At 43.7% G+C, this 21,165-nt stretch overlaps 1 protein-coding gene across 10 annotated transcripts in view; it reads left to right on the top strand.

Moving 5' to 3' along the window:
• The window catches only part of LOC138764928 (serine/threonine-protein kinase 38), a 132,087-nt gene that overhangs the window by 100,831 nt on the left and 10,091 nt on the right, over positions 1–21,165 (top strand). For 8 of the 10 annotated variants that reach the window (XM_069941381.1, XM_069941391.1, XM_069941385.1 and 5 more), the window contains 11 exons: positions 1,021–1,143; positions 2,345–2,428; positions 4,103–4,226; positions 5,795–5,949; positions 7,187–7,289; positions 9,742–9,803; positions 10,115–10,232; positions 12,300–12,423; positions 16,198–16,293; positions 17,909–18,000; positions 19,078–19,134. In XM_069941381.1, coding sequence (XP_069797482.1) covers positions 1,021–1,143; positions 2,345–2,428; positions 4,103–4,226; positions 5,795–5,949; positions 7,187–7,289; positions 9,742–9,803; positions 10,115–10,232; positions 12,300–12,423; positions 16,198–16,293; positions 17,909–18,000; positions 19,078–19,134 — 1,138 coding nt within the window. The remainder of the gene's footprint in view (positions 1–1,020; positions 1,144–2,344; positions 2,429–4,102; positions 4,227–5,794; positions 5,950–7,186; positions 7,290–9,741; positions 9,804–10,114; positions 10,233–12,299; positions 12,424–16,197; positions 16,294–17,908; positions 18,001–19,077; positions 19,135–21,165) is intronic. The other 2 variants (XM_069941383.1, XM_069941384.1) reach the window with 2 other exon arrangements.

Raw genomic sequence — 21,165 nt, 5'->3', positions numbered from 1 at the left:
AGGTAAGAATTTGGTTTTTTTTCTTTGAATTTATTTAAATTGTTTTCAAATTAAATTAATGTTTTCTTTAAAGATTTTAATATATTTGGAATATAGTCAGACATATTTTATGTTATGAAGGTTTTGTATGGTGTCTTGTTGAGGTTAATTTTTTTCAGCAGTTTTATGGGCAGGACTTGTTCCAGTTCTTTCATAGACATGTGGAAAGCTTGAAGATTGCCATTAAGAATCAGGCTGACTTAGCTTTGGAAGTTGCTTCCAGAGGACTGTACAAGATAGGTTGGACAAGTTATCTTGGGTTAGCAGATCATAAGTAGGTGAAAAGCAAGCCACTGACCATAAATTCTGAGTTATTGAGATTTTATGGAACACCTAGATGCTAGAGATTAGATTGGGTCAGTGTGCATATCCCCAGGAGTTTATGACCAGGTAGGTGCAATGTAAGTTTTAAAGTTTAGTGTGGATGGTGAGTCCATTCATCCATAAACCTCTTGTTTTGTTTTTCTATTGAAATTACAAGCCAACTGAAATGAACTGGAGAGCAATGTTCAGTTTGGCCTTTCAGTGTTTCTTGGGAATGGACATCATTAGTAAGGTCAGTAATGGCTGCTCATCCAAGGCTATGGGGAGAAGGCTGAAGAAGTAGGGTTGAGTGGGAGGATGGATCAGCTCTTGATAGAATGGCGCAGCAGACATGACGGGCCGATGGGCCTACTTCTCCTATATCTTGTGATCGCATCCATAGTTGCCTTGTCGTAGATGGTGATGAGCTTTCTGCTTGAACAGTTGTAGTCCATGCAACAAAGATATGCCCATGGAACCATTTGATAGAGTTCTGGAATTTAGTTAGTGAAGAAGCACAAAAAACAGATGAATCTGGTTTTCCCACACATTTGTTGCCTTTGTCCGAGAGGATGGGTATTGTGGGTTTGAGAAGTGCTGCCCTATCAAAATCTCTGCAAATTACTATAAGAATGGGTTGCATGGGTTTTGACCAAGTTTTCTCTATTAATTATCTAGAAGCGGATGAGAAGGTCTCAACATGCCAGGAAGGAGACCGAGTTCTTGCGGCTCAAGAGAACCAGACTAGGGTTGGATGATTTTGAATCCCTAAAGGTTATAGGACGAGGTGCATTTGGTGAGGTAAGTCCTGGCCTAATTGGCCAATTAAAGGTAGTTGTCTTGATAGTTAATTTTGAGAAAAGAAATTTAACATCTTATGCAGCAAATTCAACTTGTACCATGCCCAGATCCATTTTGGCATTGCTTTGAACAATCTTCTGATCTGTTTGGAGACAATATTACTTTGTTGTAGGTTAAAGTCTTGAACTTTAATTTCTCTTCATTATAGAGGTTAAAAAAATCTTGTTATTTTGGCCCTTTTGCAAGCTTGGAACATCCAAAGTATTTTACAATAGTGTACCTCAGCAATGTAGTTACCATTGTAATAGGGGATACATGTCAATAGTATTCACATAACAAATTCCCACAAATGCTGATGAAGCAAGTCATCTGTTTTGATGATTTCTGAGGGATAAATAGTGGCGAAGACAATGGGAAGAGCCCTCTGCAATTTTCCCATTAGAGTGCCATGTGACCTATGATAATTTGAGAGGATAGACTTGATTGACATCTTTTCTGAACTACAGCACCTGCAGTGTTTACCAGGTTGCTGCTGGGACCAGAGGGCTTGAATTGCAAGGAAAGGTTAGGCTGGATTTTTATTCCCCAGAGCATCCATTCTCAACAAGGGCCGCAGCACATTTTAAGTAAAAGCTTTTTTTCTTTCCCCCTCGCATTACAAAATTTTTTAATGGAATCAGTAGGAGAGAAGTATGGAAGAAACTAAAGCTTAACAGCTTCACAAGGAAGGTGGGCCATAAACTGAGGGGACCATAGTTGAAAAAAGGTTGAAAATGGCTGCCCTAGAGCATTGGAGGCTAAGGGATGATCTTTTAAAGGTTTATAAAATCGTGAGGGGCATGAATAAAGTGAATGCACACCTTTTTTTTCCCCTCCAGGTTGAATGATTCTAGAACCAGAAGTCATGGGTGTGAGACGAGAGGGGAGAGGATGAGGAACCAGAGTAGCAACTTTTTCACTCCGAAGGTAGAATGAGCCGCCAGAGGAAACAGTAGAAGCGGGCACAGTTTTGACATTCAGAAGACCTTTGTACCAATATGTGGATAGGAAAGTCTTAGGCAAATGGGACTAGCCAAGAATGCCAACTTAGTTGCCACCTGTTCTGTGCTTTATGACTTCTGGCAATATCAACCTTGAATGTCGAGCAGACTTGAAGCCATGATCACCTTATCAGAAATGAGTGTGCTGTCACCATTTGCAGGTGCGTCTTGTGCAGAAGAAAGACACGGGTCACATCTACGCCATGAAGATTCTCCGCAAGTCAGACATGCTGGAGAAAGAGCAGGTAGGTGGTTTTCTTGCAGTCGGAACCTGGTTTTCACCCTTAGAGGTGTTGATTCCTCCTTCATGCTGGGGCTCTCCTTGAAGCAGGTGTTAGTGCATCCACGTTTTAAAAACTTGCTCTGGAATGTTGAATGAGACTAACATCATATCATTGTGGTGACCAGTTGTGTGAAGAATGTGCAGGGACTTCCTTGTATGATGCTGCTGACATGTAACGTGTTCCCAAAATAGTGGCATTGTACCACTGCTGACTTGTTCACTTCCACCTTGAATGTCCTTGAGACTACAGCCACTGGTGTTTTACCACTGGAGCCTCCGGTACATTCAAAGAAGTGGAATTGAACTTTAGCCGGTGGCTGTGGATTGAGGAGAAGTAAAATTCTATATCTATAACCAGTAACTGGGTGGTCAGTTAGTGCCATGCTATTTACAGTGCCAGCAATCCAGGTTTGAATCTAATGCTGTTTGTAAAGACTTTGTATGTTCTTCCTATGTCTCCATAGGTTTCTTCCCAACCTCCAAAACATATGGGGTTGTAGGTTAATTGGGTGGCATGGGTTTAAATGGGCGGAATTGACTTCTGTTGTGTTGTAAATAAGATTTTAAAATGTAATTTAAATTTAACTGGCTCCAGTCCTTCCTAACAGTGTCTGGAGTATTTGTCTGGGAGTGTGGTGGGGCAGGGCAAGGGTGGCTACTAATGACAGCAAGGGAAGATGGTGGGTTGTGTTGCAGGTAATGGAAAAGTTATTCTGTCAGTGAGGTTGTTGGGCTTCTTCACATTTCTTGAGTTTATGGATTATTCGGATGAGAGTAGGCAGCTTTCAGTGTACATCATGAACACTTGAACACCTCTTTCTCCATATCCTTCCTTATTGTCCTTCACCCCATTGTCCCAGAAGTCTAATATTCAGCAGCTGAATGTGGCATCCTTTGTGACAGCAAACCTCTCGCTAGTTTTCTATTTGTGTCACAGGTTAGTGCAGAAGCAAGTTTTTATCTCAAAAGTTGTATTGATATCACTTCCAAAATTTTTAACTCCATCCCCAATTAATGTTATCAGCATGAAAAAGGGCAAATGAGGCATCCACTGGCTCCAGTGCTTGTTCAAATGGTGACTGGCTGGTATTGGGTTGCATTGGTTTGATCTCTGGATTGATTAAGTTAGCTATCAGCTGGAGTCAATAGCTTGGGATAAGGAGGATGACAGAATTAGAGAATTGATCCAGTGAGAGTGTGTTGGGTGGAGTGAGAGTGTGTTGGGTGGAGTTAGGGCTTCAGCCAGTTGCCATTCTGTTCAGTGAACTCACGGCTTTTGAATTTCTAAAGCCAAAGTTCCAATTTATTGTCATTGTACGTAATTGACATCATGTACTCCCTTGATATTTTTTTTCTGCAAGTCAGGCAGAATTTCTAGTTACTGATAACTGAAAACAAACTGCAAATACAGAAGTATAAATATTCAGTACAAATAATTAGCAAAGTCCTTAAATGAGTCTCTACATGAAGCTACAAAGCAGGATCAGTATTGCATTGATTGTAGAATTGAGCCCCGGAGCTCAAGTGGCATGGAAAATAATTGTGGTAAGATACATCCCCCAGTGTAATCTGTGTAACATATTATTAGTGATGCCATAAGCATCATTGGGTTGTTTAACTTGCCTTCTTGCCTTAGGTTGGACATATCCGTGCAGAACGAGACATCTTGGTGGAAGCTGATAGTCAGTGGGTGGTAAAAATGTTCTACAGCTTTCAAGACAAGCTCAATCTTTATTTAATCATGGAGTTCCTTCCAGGAGGTAAGTGCTCCATCATCTCTCTTACATATTTTCTCTCTATTTCCATTAAAGGTTCAATCATATATGGGGCGAGCCATCAGTGGTGAAGTGAGATGGCCATTCAGCTCTCAAACTTTGTGGCCTTAGATTGTGGCAAATTAACATTGCCTCCATTTATCCAAATTCAGTAGCACTGTACCCTTGCATCATAAAAGCCATCCATTGTTTAAGTCCAAGAACTGAACAATATGGAAATGGGCCCTTTGGCCTGACGTGTCCATGCCAAATTGTCTACCTACCTATTTAGTTACTCTTAACCTAGGAAAAAGAGTGTGACTATTTACTTATCTATATCGCTCACTATTTTGTCAACCTCTCAGGTCACCCCTCAACCTCAACCTCCTATGGTCCAGGGAGAGAAGTCCCATCCTGTCCAGACTCTCCTTTAGAATTCATGCCGTCCAGATCCAGTACCATTCAGTGAATCTTTTCTGCACCCTTTTCAATTGTTTCAAAAGCTTTTCAGTACCCTCTGTGACTTTGATCCTGAATGATTCTGCTTTAAATTTAAGATGGTTCTTGACCTTAATCACAGCGGTAGATGTAATGCTCAGATACTGTTTCAATGAATTGAATCTCCCAGACCTCTACCTCAATAAGAATATTTTCCCCTCCTCTCCCAGTGAATTCTTCTCCCCAAATCTAGGCCATTTAGTTTTGAACCCTTTTCTAAGGGCAATTCCTTTTTATCCCAAGGCCCACTCATTATTTTGTACACCTCACAAGACTTGAAGGGCTTGACTCAGTCCAAGGCAAAGTAGCTTGCTTGCTGGGCCTTCCTCTGTCCACCACCACCTGCTGGCAAATCTTTGCCAGAGCTATCATCTACAAGATTCACCACGGCAAGGGGTTGACGTTTGTTTGCCATTGCCAAATGCTCACCATCTATCTTTTAAGAGAAAGTGTAGCCAAAAAAAGAACTCCATCACATTTGAGTTCTTCTGCAAGTTGCATCAGTTCTCAGTTGAAAATATATCCACCATTCCTTCATCATTAATAGATTGAAATCCAGTAGCTCATTGACATTGGTGGGGATTATCCATCACAGGCACTGTTTACTATCCATGTTTTTGATAAGAATTAAAAGCTAGCCTTGTTGGTAACCTGTATATTTTGTGAGTGAATAAAAGAAATGTGGATGCCACGTTTCATGGTCATATTGCCTGGAACTAGCCCAGATTGCCAACTGAAGGACCTTTCTATGCTGTGTGACACTGAATCTAATGACATTTCTGACATCAAAGGATTGCTCAGGTTGCACTCACTTTGAGCCCAGTAAAGACATCTAATAACATGATTAAGAGTAATTAAGATGCTTTGCATCCTGCTGCTGCTCGCACTTGCAGATGGTGAGATGCCTTCAGCCTATGGCTTGGGATGTGCTCATCTATTTACTTTGATCTACACTTGACAATTTCCATGAATCTGGGTGATGGGCTGCACTAACTAAATTAAATGCATGGTCTTTTCTGTGATCCAAGGGGGATGCTGAATAAACCCAATAAAATGTTCGTTGCCTCTATCTATAGGGGATATGATGACCCTGCTAATGAAGAAGGACACATTGAGTGAAGAGGAGACGCAGTTCTATATAGCCGAGACTGTGCTGGCCATTGATTCCATTCACCAGATGGGTTTCATCCACCGGGATATCAAGCCGGACAATCTGCTTCTGGATAGCAAGGTATATATAGTAAAGCCCCTGGTATCCAGAATTCAATCAACTGGCAGCCTCAAGCAACCAGCAATAAAGGAGGAAAATAAATAAAAATTAAAATAAATAATAAAATAATAGGTTAAATAAAATACCTAATTTTAAAATTTGCTTGCCTTGCTGTTAGTTTGCCAATCCACCACTCGCATTCCAGGTGACACCTGCAAGAAGTTCCTGCCTTGTGGCCAACATAAACAGAGATTCTATTTCACATGACATTATTTTGGATAAATTCCCCCCCCCCCCCAACCACTACCATGCAGAAAGAAAAACAACCAGGCTGGCATAAACATGTAGTGTTTACCCTTAAGCAGTTGATGAAGATATGTAAGAGAATGGAAAAAGGTGAGTTGAGCTGTTTTATATGAAGTCCGACACCAAAATGGGCTTGATTGGCCAGGGACTTTTTGGATAGTTTAGTTTATAACGGTCATACGGTAGATGGGTATCAGGACCTATGTTGTAAAAATAGGAAAAGAGTTCCACGAGAAGATGAATATTGAGCCACAGGGTTCTTTTTTCAAATAGGTAGCTTAGCAGATTCAATATTTGTCACCATATCCATATGTTAGACTTGTCTGTCTTGAGCAGAAGGCAGCGGATAATGAGGGACAAGATAGGTTTTAGTTAGGAACAGTAAGAGCAAGTCTCAAGCAACTGGAAAATAGACATATCAGGCATCTATCAATCCCCATAGGTGCCAGATACCAGGAGTTTTACTGTACCTGGAAAATGAAAAAATGCTGTGTAATGCACTCCTTGACTGTGACGTTCTTCTACACTCCTAGCTTGTCCCAAGCAGCCCACCCTGACGCATTATCCCAAGCCTTTTAAACTCCTCTGCCTGCCAAACAGCTGCAATTCTGCTGTAAGCAGTTATTCAGGTCCACTTTTAAATAGCAAAATGGATACCTGGGCTTTACAAAAGCAGAAACTGAAATAACTTTAGAGTTCAATTTAATTTGAAGTCGGTTATCCAAAGTAAAGAACAAAAAGACTATTTTTAAAACAATATAAAGAATATAATAAGTTTAAAGCACTGCTTCTGCATTGCAGAATTATTCTGAACCTTTTGAAATCTTCCAGCTATTATCCCAAAAGGCCAGTGCACCCGTTTGCATCCTGTGGACAGGGGCTGATACATGCAGTATTGATGTACATTACTAAGAGAGTAATTGATTCTTGCTGTTTGTTTTTTCTCCCCCAGGGACATGTTAAGCTGTCTGATTTTGGTTTGTGCACAGGACTGAAGAAAGCTCATAGGACTGAATTCTACCGCAACCTCAGCCATAGTTTGCCAAGTGACTTCAGTGAGTAGATCGTGGGGTTTAGCGGAATATTGCATGGAAACAACATTTTTTGTGTTGTAGTAAAATTTTCCCAGCTGTAGTGTCGTTTTCTTTGGCTACCTGTCATTTCATGATCTCTGCATACGAGGTAATGTTTAGGAAACCAGTGCCTTACCAAGATGATGGAGAGCTTGAGAAAACTCAGTTGTGATCACTATCATCAAAATGCTCCCCCCACTGAGAGGTCTGCTACCTGACCAGGTTCATTACCCAGTACTAGATCCAGTGTTGCCTCTCGTTTTGACAGCTGATCCACATACTCAGAAATCATTGCACACACCTGACAAATTCTGCCCCATCTATCCCTCTTGCAGTCAGGGGGTCCCAGTCAACATTAGGGAAGTTAAAGTCCCCCAATTCAACAACTCTATAATTTCTGCACCATGACAAAATCTGCCTACTTTTCTGTTCCTTGGCTGTCCCGAGAGCTTATCACCAGTACGGTGATGCTCCTTTCCTATTTCTGACTTCCAACACATCAACTCAGTCAACACTCCCTCTGCAGCATCCACCTTTTCTACAGCCATCATATTGTCCCTGACTGATAATGTTAATACACCCCCCACCCCCCGGCCATCCCGATCTCTCATCCTATTTCTTTTAAAACACCTAAACCCCAGTGCCTGCATCAACAGATTCTGTCCTTTTGTCAGCTATGTCTCTAATGGCCAGAACATCATAATTCCATGTACTGATCCATGCTCCAAGTTCATTTCCTTTATTCCTAATAATCCATGCTTTGAAATAGGCACATTTCAAACCCTCTAACTGATTGTTTATGCTTCCTACCCTGCCAGTCCTTCCTCACAAACATGACACATTGCATCATGCTTTTCATCTTCTGCCTTATTCTCTGCATTTACATTCTGGTTCCCACCCCTCTGCCAAACTAGTTTAAACCCTCCCCAAATAGCTCTGGCAAACCTGTCTGCCAGGTTATTGGTCCTTCTCCAGTTCAGCTGCAGCCTTTTCTTTTTGCACAGGTCAGACCTTCCCCAGAAGATCCACAAATCTTAACCATTGTCCCCTGCACTAACTCTTCAGCCACGCATACATCTGCCACAGCTTCCTAATCCTCCCTTCACTGGTGTGTGGCACAGGCATCAATCCCTAGATTGCCATCTTTGAGGTCCTGCTTTTCAGCTTTCTTCCTAACTCCCTATATTTCCTCTTCAGGACCTCATCCCTACTCCTCTCTATGTCATTGGTACCAACGTGGACCATGACTGCTGGCTGCTCACCCTCCCGCTTGAGAATGTTGTTGGAGTTCATCCAGCTCCAGTCCCTTAATTCAGTCTGTCAGGAGCTGCAGCTGGATGCACCTCTTGCAGGTGTAGTCATCAGGGACAATTGTGCTCTCTCAGATTTCCTACATCCTGCGTTCAGAGCATTCCACTGCCCTAGCTGTCATGCAAAGATCTTGGCTTACCTGAAAGATGCTCGTCCTCAGCCTCTGCATGCTGAAGCCTCTCAAGCCAAAATTCCACATCTACACTGGGCCACTCACACACTGGTCACTCTACACTGGCTGTTCCACTACACGGTTCCTTGCTTTTATTGCTGATGCTCTGCTTGAACTCCTGGTCACATGACTGCAGCTCCTCCAAACGCAGCTTGCTATCTGCAACTGACATGTATTCTCTTCTGAAAAGACCCCAAGGTCATGTGATTGCAACTCCTTCAATTGCCTGCTTTTCTTATCATCTTTGGCACTTGCCAGTTAGAACAATTCCATGCCTCTATATGCTGATCAATAGTTTCTCCTATTTACTTCCATAAAACCATTTGTTACTTTGAGCACGTTCCAAGTTTCAGCACACACTTCTGTGCTGTAGAGAACAATCGCAGCATCTCTCGTCTCTTCATCCTATTTCTAGTGACCTGCTGAGTCTGTGGAGAAACAAAGTTAATGTTTCAGACCAATGAAATGATTAGATGATCGACCTGAAGCAGTGATTTTGTTTTCTCTCCACAGATGCTGTCCAACCTGCTGAATATTTCTGTTTCATTTATGTCATTAATTTATTTCAGCATGCCTCCTCTTAATTAAAACAAGAATGATTGTTTCTTTATGCTTGGCTGGAGAGTGCAAGTGGAGTTGGGGAAATGAGAAGAGCCAGACCCTACTTGTCCCATGTGCAAAGGCATCCATGCCCAGGATGAGGAAGACCTATTTATCCCCTTTCTAAATGTAGCCACAATTAGTATCCAAACTGAGGAAGTTTAACTAGGATCAAATGGGGATCAGATCTTTCTCTGCTGCAGCTGGCTTTGCTTCCAGTGTTTGGCATTTCCCCCAAGTTCAAGTTTATTATCTGACTGTACATCTACAACCAGTCACAGCGGTATTGCAAGACTAAATATTTTCCGCCCTTGCAGCTCATGAAATGCACTAATCCCTGTGCCTCTTCAGCTTTTCAGAACATGAACTCTAAGCGGAAAGCAGAAACCTGGAAGAGGAACCGGAGGCAGTTGGTGAGTGCACGCTGTGGTTGTGGGGTCATTAGGCTGGTGTGAAGTGGGGAGACGTCAGGAATGATTAGCTTCTGGGACTGCAGCGGTAACCAGATTAAGACAGCAACTTTGTATGGGTTTGGGGGAATGACTGAGTTCCATTTCAGTTGATGTATTTGCACAAGGAGAGGTGCGACACCCATGTCCTCAGGACTGGAGACAATCTCAATTGTAGCATGTGGCCGTTCCAAATCAATTGGAAGGGAGGGACATTTAAGGCGCAGGTATCTCATTTCCTAACTGTTCTGCCGTTTCCTTCACCCTGTCCTCAGGCCTTCTCCACCGTGGGGACCCCAGACTACATTGCCCCTGAAGTGTTCATGCAGACCGGCTACAACAAACTCTGCGACTGGTGGTCACTTGGGGTCATCATGTACGAAATGCTGATTGGTAAGGTTACCCCTGTTCATGGTGCAAGACCAGGCAGCATGGTTTACTTTTGGATGACTGTTTAGCAAGAGCACAGATTATAGGTGCACACTCCTGCACCTGTACTGGGCAGAGAGCAGGCATAACCTCATGGTGGATGAGGGTTGACAGTATCGGGATATTACAGGTGCACCAATAGCTATTATTATACTGTGGGAGTGCTGTAGAGATTATCATTTCATAATGTGTGCATAGTGTGACATGGGTGAAGCATGTTTTCTACTGGTGCTTTATGTTGGATTCCATGTCAACATTCCAGGCAGATTGTGGTTAATCTTTGTTCAGAAATCAAATCACCTACAATAAACCTCTGGTATCCAGCACCTATGGGGATTGGTAGATGCTGGATAAATGAGTTTTCCAGTTGCTTGAGACTGTATGTTGCATGAATAGAGAACTAATGGTGAGGCGTGCCAATTTTAAACTTCCATTTAAAAAAAATCCTTTCATTTTCCATGATTTTTTTTTTGCCAGATGCTTGAATTTTGGATAACAGGGATTTTCCTATATTTTGTAATTGATCATTGACTTCAAGCTGTGTGTGTTGTACATGTGGACTGAGGTTGGTGTTATACTGAGTCTTTGACCGTTTACAACATACACCACAAAGTACTGGAGAGACACTGTCAACTCAGTCTCTACAGAATGCTGCAATCCACTGACAGGATAGATTAACTAACATCGGTGCCCTCTCCCAGACCAACAAAGGGTATTGCACTAAGGAAACAGGCCCCACTGCCTAACTCATCCATGCTGACCGATGCTTACCTGAACTAGTCTGGATTTGGTCCATATCCTTCTAAACCTTTCCTACCCATGTACCAGTCTGAAGAGCCTTTTAAATGGTGTGATTGTACTTACCTCAACTGCTTATTCTGGTAGCTCACTCCACATACCCACCACCCTCCATGTGGAAAATGTTACCCCTCAGGTTCTGAGTAAATCTTTTCCTCTTATTGTAAATCAAGTTTTAGACTCCCTTAACTTTGGTAAGAGGACTGTGACCCTTGTCGATGCCCCCTTGTGATTTTGAATACCTCTTCAATTCGACCCTGAGCCTCTTGTGCTCCAGGAGAAAATAGTCCCACCTATCCAGCCTTTCCATACAATTCAAGTTCTCCAGTCCTCTTAATATACTTGTGAATCTTTTCTGCACCATATCCAGTTTGATGAAATCCTGGGTAACCAGAATGGCACACAATATTCCCAAGTGTGGTCTCGCCAATGTCTTGAGCAGCTGCTACATTCATCCTGACTCTTTTACGCTGTGCTCTGATCGAGGAAGGCCTGAGTACCAAATGCAGTCTTCACCGTCCTGTCTTAACATCCACAGCTCTGTAACCCGAATTGCACTCTAATGGGAATGCCATGCTTGGATGCCCTATCCCGGGCTCCTAAACCAGACATTCTCTGCTGCATCATGACGATTGGTGGGGGAACGGAAGAAATGTTTGAAAGCTTTCTTGATAAAGTGTAACATCCTCACAGTCTTGCAGGAATCCCAGGCCCATGACCAGCAGGAATGTAGAATGAGCCATAGGGATAGCATTGGGAACCTTGAGTCCATTCATCAGCAGCGTACAGGAGCCTAGTGTAAATATGGAAGAACTTGCCACCTTTCAATCTACCTACCTGTCTCCCCCATCGGGGACCTCCTTGTCCCATTTGTGGCAGAGACTGTAGATCTTCAGCCATTTCAAACCCTGCAAAAATGAAGCAAGGAACTGTCTAAATGGTGACAATCACTTTAAAGTAAACAATTGCTCTTACTGAAGTCTCTGCTGTAAAAGTGCTGTGTGGCTGCAATGGGGAAGTGCATTACTCCATCACCAGCTTCATTTGGGAAATACTCCCTACCTGCTCAGCCATTTTCCATGCACAGCACAGCCTTGGAGGGTGATGAGGAGTTAGTGCACCTCTGGTGAAGGTAGCAGTGCCCCTTGTGTGCAGGATCTAAACTGGACACAGTCTATGAATGCACTTCATTCAAGGTTCTGACTTGAATTCCTGCATGTTGTTTCCTTTCAGGCTACCCACCCTTCTGTTCGGAGACCCCCCAGGAAACATACAAGAAGGTGATGAATTGGAGAGAGACCCTGACTTTCCCCCCAGAAGTCCCCATTTCGGAGAAAGCCAAGGACTTGATTCTGAGGTAAAGGTTATAAACAAAAAAAAAACATCAGGACACCAAACCATTTTGAATGGTTCTGGCCTGAAATTCCTTTTCCTCCCGTTGATGCTGGAGTCCCTCCAGCAGATTGTTGGTTGCTCCACATTTCAGCATCTGCAGCTTCCTGTTTGTCTCCCAGATAGCCACTGTACCCTTGTCTATCCAATCCCTTTGCACTCACCTCAACCTTGTGTTGAGGTGCATTGCATCTTCTCCAGGAGTCTCTTACATAGACTTGGCATGGAATTTTAGTTTGAATGTACTTCAAATGCTGTGTAACCTTTTGGCAGTAAGATACACTGAGAGGGTTGAAAAATAAAATTGCAATGCAGAAAAGTGCTGGCAAGTCACACTGGATCCTTAGGAAGTAAAAGGCAGCCAGTAGGCTCTTTCATACAGTCAAAAAGGCAAATTCTCCACCCTTGCGTTGGGAGGCTTAACTCCATGATTGTGCCTTGGCTGGCTCCAAAGCACTCTGCCATCCAGCATGAATGTACTGGCACTGCAAGCGGCTGGCTAGGGGTAGGCTGATGAGGTTGCGATGATGCTGTCAGCCCATGACCCATCTCTCCCACTCACTCATCCCTCTCTCTCCATGACCCCCTCAGGGCAGGGGTGGTTGGTGGGGGCAATCGGGGGGGGGGGGGGCGTCTGTTGGGGCTGCTGGGGCAGGAGCAAAGGCCAGTGGTGGGGGCCAGGATAGGAGCCATCAAGGCAGGGGTGGCCGCTGCAGTCTGTGACAGCCCTGCTGGGTGCTCCAGCACCTCACCGGGCCGTTACGGCCTTTGCGGCAGCTTGTCAGTGCCAGCGGCTCAAAGCATGGCAGAGCAATAGCAGTTTTCCCTACCCATAATCCCCCACACAACTGGATCCACTCTGCATTTCCCAGAATGGTTCCAGTTGTGTGGGGGGATTATGGGTAGGGAAGCTGGCCATTGCTCTGCCATGTATTTATGACGGGTGGTGCTGCAGCAACAGTCGCCCTGCCTCCAGTGGCTCCGGACAACACTGAGGCTCCGCACTGCTCTGCATAAAAGCAGCACTGGAACAGCCAAACGGGTAAGTTTTAAATTTTTATCCTCTTCTGCAGCTGGCCTCAAAGTGGAGGCTCAGCATAAAAACACCTAATGTTTCAGGCCTGAGTCCTTCATCAGGAATCTGGAAAAATGGGTCAATGCTTGAATGAAATGGTGATTGAAAGGGAGAGAAGTCTCAGGTTCCTGATGAAGGGCTTCTCCTTTACTTCCTATGGATGCTGCGCGACCTGCTGAGTTTCTCCACCACTTTTGCGTGTGGCACTCGACCCAAGCATCTGCAGATTTTCTAGTTTATCTCCAAAATAAAATTGAGGTTATTGGGTAAGGATTGTACAGGCTGAACAAACCTCTCCCCACCTGGTAGGTTAATTGGCCACTATGACTTGTTTTTAGTGTGTAGGGAAGGGGTTAATGTGGGGAAAATAAAATGCTGAGTGTAAATCATTGTTATAAGTTGCATTGGGGTTGAAGGCCTGTTTCTCTGTTGCATTTCTGCTGACAAGCTGGTCTTTAAAATTAGAGAAGATTTTGCAGTAAGCAAAAAAAATTCTAATTTGCTCCAGGCTTGCACTGTTCCTTGGTACATACAGGCAGCTTTTCAATATGGGGCCTGTGAGCATCTTAAGTTTTAACAGTGCTCCCTTTCCAACCAAGATTTTAATTGGCAAAGCCCCAAACTCTGAAATTCCTTCCCTAAAGTTCTCCATCCCTCAGTCCTTTTGCTCTTCCAAGACTCCTTACAATCCGTCTTTTGATCGAACATTTGGTCAGCAGCCCTAATATGTTTAATAACGCAATGCATTAGATTTTGATAATGCGACTATGAAGTGCCTTGGGTTACTTGCATAAAGGAGGTGTAAAAATAGAAATAAAAGTTGAAAATGTTGAGAAGAGTTAGCATTTGTGGAAAGAGAAAAGAGTAATATTTCAGGTCCTGGACATATTCTGCACTGGAAATTGTATGGAAGGGTTTGTGGGATGCAAGCTCCAAGACTTGAATCACAATAACCAATGATCTTTTATTAGCTACCAGTTGAACAATAAAACAGACATGCACACAAGCACTCACGCTGACTCACACCCAACTCTAGGACCTGTCGGGGAAGGAAGAGGCTCAGTGCAGTGGGAGGCAAAAGGGGAGGATTCCTGAGAGTTAGACCTCGAGGGAAAATGTGCCCTTGTATTAGGGCAACCCACGGGGATTTTACAGCTTCCCACCCCAGGGAATATGGAGGACTGTGGCTCTGCTCTGGTATCTCCGTGCACCGGGATAGCCTTAGGAAGCACAGTGCCCCATTAACTGTGGTCCTCACAGCTAGCATCCACTGTAGCGACCACAATCCAGCTAGGGAGCAGAAGCATCGACTCGTGGAGGAAAAAAAGAGGGAGAGAAAGAGCCCACTCAGATTTAAATATGTCCTGCTCTGCTGAGCAGGGGCTAATTACCAGGCCCAGCCAATGACAGTGCATGTTCAGGCTTGTGGACCAGAATGCACCTGATTGGCTGATTGCCGGACAGTGGGGTGAGGCTTTCGATAAAAGGAGATTGCTGATCGGCCAGTGGTACAGAAATAAAGGAAAATGTTTTTTGCTTTAGGTAGCAGGGAGAGGGAGAAAAGTTTGGGACAAAGGAAGCAACTGATAGGATGAGGCTGACTGATTTTATGCAACAAATATAATCAGATTAAGTTTCTTTCCCTGTGTTACGTGTAGTAATAACACTGGAGGGACATGCTAATATATTTCGAAGAAGGTCATACCAACCATCAAGCCCATTTATGTTAATCCTATGCTAATCCCATTTTCCCCACATACTATTTTCTACAGTGTCTTTGGAATTTAGGAGAAAACTGGAAAACCACACCGTCACAGAGTCCATGCAAGCTCCACACAGATATCACCAGAGGATGGCATTGAACCTTGCCACTGGAGCTACATGGTATAAATGTAGAAATCACATGGAACAGTTTGGGTGGATAGTAGATCCCTTTAAGGTAGTGGTTCTCAACCTTTTCTTTCCACTCACATACTACTTGAAGTAATCCCTATGCCATCGGTGCTCTATGATTAGTAAGGGAAGGTTGAGAATCACTGCTCTAGTCCCAATTCATTTCCTTTAGAGTTATGAAACCGTGCACATATTGAGTCAATTAGGTATGATTAAAACAGTAGTTTTCAAACTTTTTCTTTCCATTCACATACCACTTCAAAGCAATCCTTTACTAATCACAGGGCACCGATGGCAAAGGGAATACTTAAAGTGGTATGTGGGTGGAAAGAAAAAGGTTGAGAACCACTGCTTTAAGGCAGAGCTGGATAAGAGTAAACAGGAATTAAAGATTATTATAGTTGGGTTAAAAAAAAGTGTTGGATGAGAGTTGGGATTAAAGTTCTGGTGATTCCTGTGGCCACTCTAAAGGCAGAAAATCCAACATGGATTATTCCGGAGTTGAGATATGCGATCCTGATTGTTGCCATTGAGCTCACTGGAAAGTGCACAGACAAAGATATGCCTAACACATATCTGATGATTGACCACCTGAGTGAGATGTGAATTGGATGCAGATGCCTGTGTACCTGGGCCTTGAGTAGAAATGGCAATGCTCTAAAGAAGTCACTGGAAGGAGAATCTTTGTCACAGATTCCTGCCTGATGAGTGTGACTTGTGGACAGTGTCTGTACTGCCTGCCTTACTCTGTGATGACCTGTGATCTTCCAGGTTTTGCTGTGAATCGGAAACTCGAATCGGGGCCAACGGAGTGGAAGACGTGAAGAGCAATCCATTCTTTGAATGTGTGGACTGGGAACATATCCGGTGAGTGCAGGAGCCCAGGTCTGGAGAGAAACTATCCTGACCTGTATTCTCTCCTTCATTCAGCACTTGGCCTTACAGATTTTTCCACAGGTTTCCTCTCTCTTTCTGGCTTCACTCACTGCAATGCACTTGGCTTTCTGGTGCATGAGTCAGCCCATCCTATACTCCTCCATCCTGCACAGCTGCAAACAGTCGTCATAGCTATCCCGCGAGGTCGAGGATGATGGTCTTCATTCCATTGATCTATTTATAGGCTCTCAAGTGACATTAGTCCATTCTTGGAGAGTGCCCCACAGAATGAAGATGCCTGTGTGTGTATTTGTTTAATGTGTACTTAATGTTGCACTCTAAGAAGCACATGATATTTCATAAATCAACCAACTAATTCCAATGGCATGGAAACCATGATGATTGGAGCTGATGGATTTGTTGCAGCCTTCGTCCGCCTTCACAGCCATTGAATTTGAAGTAACTTCGTCTGCCTGTTCCACCATTGAGGTCTTGGATGGATTGTTCTTTGTTAAAGACCTCACCCTCAGCCATACCGCCATAGCTGACTCAACCAGGAGCATAGCTCCAGACAGCATCGCTCTTGGGATTACAGGACCACACACGCTTCTCCACCACAACAAGGTGACAATCCACAGAGAAGCAGCTGAGAAAGGATATTCAGTAAAACCCCTGGTATTCAGCACCTATGAGGATTTGTAGATGCCAGATAAGTGAAGTTGCCAGTCGCTTGAGATTGTGTGTTGCGTGATTCACGAACTTACCACCAGGGGACATCAATTTTAAACGTTCATATTTTTTACCTATTTATTTTCTCGGAAATTTTTTTTGCCAGTTGCTTGAGGCTGCTGCTTGAATTCTGGATAACAGGAATTTTAATGTCATAATTTTGGAGGCAGTACAGAGGAGGATCACTATGTTTTATTCTGGAAACGAGGAGTTAGCTTGAAAGGAGAGTGTGGGCTGAAATTCTTAGGAGTTTAGAAGAATTGGGGATGGGAGAGGGATATGGAAACTTAAAATCATGAAAGGAATGGATAAGGTAGAAGCAAGGAGGTTGTTTCTACTGGCAGGTGAGACTAGAACCAAGGGACATGATTCATGATTCGGGACCGAGATGAGGAACTGCTTTTCCCTGACAACAGTGAATCTGTGGAATTCATTGTCCAATGAATTAATAGAGGCTACCTCATCAAATGTATTATGGGACAGATAGATCTTTGAATAACTGGGGAATTGGGGGTTATGTGGAAAGGCGAGGTGGAGCTGAGACAATGGCAAGATCAGCCATGATCTTAATGAATGGTTGACCAGGGCCAATGGGCCTGTTGACTGACTCCTGCTCCCATTTAGTGTTTTAGTGTAATCTGTTTGCTGGCATGTCTGTGTGCGGGCCAGTTGTTCCCTGCAGGCTGCTGGTGTGCATCAGATACCCTGAGCACACACACTGCTTGGAATATGTCCATATGGGATCACTTGTCTCCTGTATGAAGCTGTCCTGAACCCACTGATCATTTATACCTCTAATTGCTATATTATTCAATCCTCATTAATTTGGTTAGTTTCTCCACCAATCACCAGATTCTAATGAAACCTCTTTCAACAGGGAAAGACCAGCAGCAATATCGATTGAGATAAAGAGCATCGATGATACATCTAACTTTGATGAATTTCCCGATTCAGACATCTTACAGCCTGGTAAGGATTTCAAGGAGGGAATGACTTGTTCCTCAATAGATCTGTGCAAGTTCACCAAACGTAGAAGGCCTGCTTTGTCCAAACATTAAATTCTAGCTGTTTGTTATAAGTGAGCCTGAATAAATAAGAGATTAGACATTGAGCCCAGTTCTGTCAGTGAGACCCTTTTATTGGGGGATGGGTTAATAACACAGCTTGGTACATCAGTAAGAATGCCTCTGACAACCTTTTGACATTTGACTTGACCTCAATGCTCACCCACCTCTGTAAGACCAGAGATCTCTCGTGCCTGCACGTTCTAGTCAAGGCAACTGGCTAGTGGATTTGCAGCAGAACTTTGAGGTGGGATAACTTGTAGTCATCAAGTGTATGGACGAGAGGAATGGGGTTTTGAGTCAGCATAATGTATGATGGGCATCTCAAAGTCTTGAGCACATTTTATTATTTCTTTTTTCTGTTTTGTATTTCTGGGTCAATATCTGACTAGCTTGCCCTGAGAATTTTTGTTTTTAATATTTTTGCATTAAAGGTGAGACTATCTCTACCTCCACAGTAGACCCACCTGTTCCAAAGCACATTCTCACTGCAGGCTACCAGTCCTTGATAATCTGACCCATGATTGCCTCCAGGCCAGTGGACTTTCTCTACCAACCAGGGACAAAGTGGTCGTCCATTCTCAGTCCCTTCACATGTCCCAGTGGGAAGTGTCTGTATCAATGCTCTTATCCAATTTTTTTAACAAAAGGCAGTGAAGAAATTGCCTGTTTGGCCCATTTTACCTCTCCCTAATCTCCAAAAGTGTTACCTAGCTAGTTAAAGTCACTATTTGCTCTTTCTTTAAAGCCCTGGAATTTTTCTCACTTTTCTGTAACTTCCCTTTTGAATCTGATCTACCAGTCTTCCAGGTTGTGTGGTGCTGATCATTACTTGAAACCATAGCCTACTTCCCTTTCCATGGGGTTGGTTATATCCCATGCTCCTGTAAATAATGTGACATTTGCCCTGCTCTCCCTGATGTGTTTATGTGAAGTTAATGTGTTTGAATATGATGTGGTGTTTTCTGATATTCTTCCCCAGGAGTATCACAGGCAGGGCTAGAAAATAGTGGTAAGAAGTGCCTGTCCTCTAAGACAGGTAACAAGCATTTTATTCCCCTCAACCCTTACTAAAATCCACTGGTCCTTTACTTCGCAGCTGCTTTTAACGTTTTTGGGGCGGGGGCAGCCATTTTCTAACCTCCTTTGTTTCTCTGGGCTGTGGGATAGATTTGTTGACCCATGAATTTTCAAAGGCTAGTTATAGTGAGGCAGATGAGCAAAAGAGCTAGAGCAGGGGTAGGCCGTTCACCTGTTCTTGCCTTCTCCCGATTGTTCCTTTTTTACATTCAGAAATATTTCTGTCATCTCCTAGAATATATTTAGTGACACTACCTCTGTGGCAGATAGTTAGTTCCATGGGTTCGCCACCCTCTGGATAAAGAGGTTTTTTTAGATCTCAGTTTGAAATGTCACACCCTGTATCCTGGTGCTGTGGTCCCTAGTTCTGAACTCTGTAACAATTGGGAATGTCCTCCCTGCATCTAGTTTGTCTGCTCCTGTTAAAAATTACCAGTTTCTATGCGATCCTCTAATTTTGTCTACGCAACGTGGACCCAATTAATCCTGCCATCCCAGGAATCAGTCTTTTGAAACTTAATTACACTCCTGTAACCCCAATGATTTACCCCATTTTACACACAATTAAAGAATACACTCGTTTCTTTCAGCACAAAACATTATGCTCTTCAGGCACAGCACTGAATTCTTCAACTCCCCAACCACCACCCAGCCAAACCCCACTTACCTTCTCATTGGCTCACCGCTCTCACTTTCCTCTTCCTTCTGCATCTGTGATCCATCATCTGCGTGCTGACGCTTAACACATCTGCACATGCATGCTATTACTCCCCCACGTCACTGCTTACATAATTAGCGGTGACCAGCACCACTCCCGTTGGAGGTAAGTGTGCAACTGCGACAGTTTCTCCCCAGCCTCCGAGCCATGCAAGGAGAGCAACTGAGGGGAACTGTCCTGTTACATAATGGTCTGGAGGGCTGGCTGTTCAACCTGAATTTGTACGATACTGCGAGGCAAAGGCAGGTGATGTACGGTCTGACTGGCAGGAGTACGACTGGTCTTCCGACTCTGGCCCTGAAGCAGAACATGGACCATTGATATATGCTGGCATCAACTGGTCGATTTAAAAACTTCATTCCTGTTGATCGCAAAAGCCTCTGGGTGGCGTCATAAGACCTGAACAGGACCATTGTAAATGGGCTGAAGTGGATTGCGAACAGCATCTTACTGAAGGAGCATGAGTACAGTGTTGTAAATCATTCAACACAAACACTGCAGGTGACGCATGTCGTGTCGGAGTAATCATGTTTTCCCGAAGATGATCAACATAACCAGCCAAATTATAGAGCATTGAGCCTATGATTCACAAATTCACGCTATGTAGGGCCATATACTTGTTTTGCCGCTGAACATCCAAGATTTGCCTTAACAGCTGTACACACGCCGAGGAGAACCGTAAGCAAACATTTCCTCCACGTAGATGCATCGCCACCTGGTGTCAATGCTGCTTTCAATTGCCGATGGTAAGCTAAAGTGCGAATACAGTAGTGGCCAAAAGATCAGTGAGGGCTCAGAATAATGCTGACTCGAATTGAGATCCTCAATCTACGGTAAAGGTGCCTGGAACACCGAAAGATGCACGGAAGCCTAAACAATGGTCTCTGCAGAGATGTCAGTGACAGGAATGGCCTCCTGCCTCCTGGTCGTCCAGTCCTCACACATAAGCAGATAAGCCTGAAATGGCGGAAGCGGGCCTACCAAGTTCAGGTGCACATGCTGGAAACAGGAATCTAGAACAACTAAATCCCACAACTTGAATATCATGTATCTGGAGATTTTAGAGCATTGACATGGTAAGCAGGTCCTTGCCAATAATCCAACATCCCTTTTAACGTGAGGACAGGTAAAACATTCCATAATCAGTTTGATGCTCTTCTACCAGGATGAGATAGATTATGAAGAGACTCCAAAATCTCCTGCCTCATTGCCACTGGCACAAAAGGCCTAGGTCTTCCTGGGGAAAAAAATGGCATTCATCCAGGGTTACAT

Source organism: Narcine bancroftii, chromosome 5, assembly GCF_036971445.1.
Source record: "Narcine bancroftii isolate sNarBan1 chromosome 5, sNarBan1.hap1, whole genome shotgun sequence".
Lineage (NCBI taxonomy): Eukaryota > Metazoa > Chordata > Chondrichthyes > Torpediniformes > Narcinidae > Narcine > Narcine bancroftii.
The sequence above is the reverse complement of the archived record's forward strand: the minus strand, read 5'-3'. Positions and strand labels throughout refer to the sequence as shown.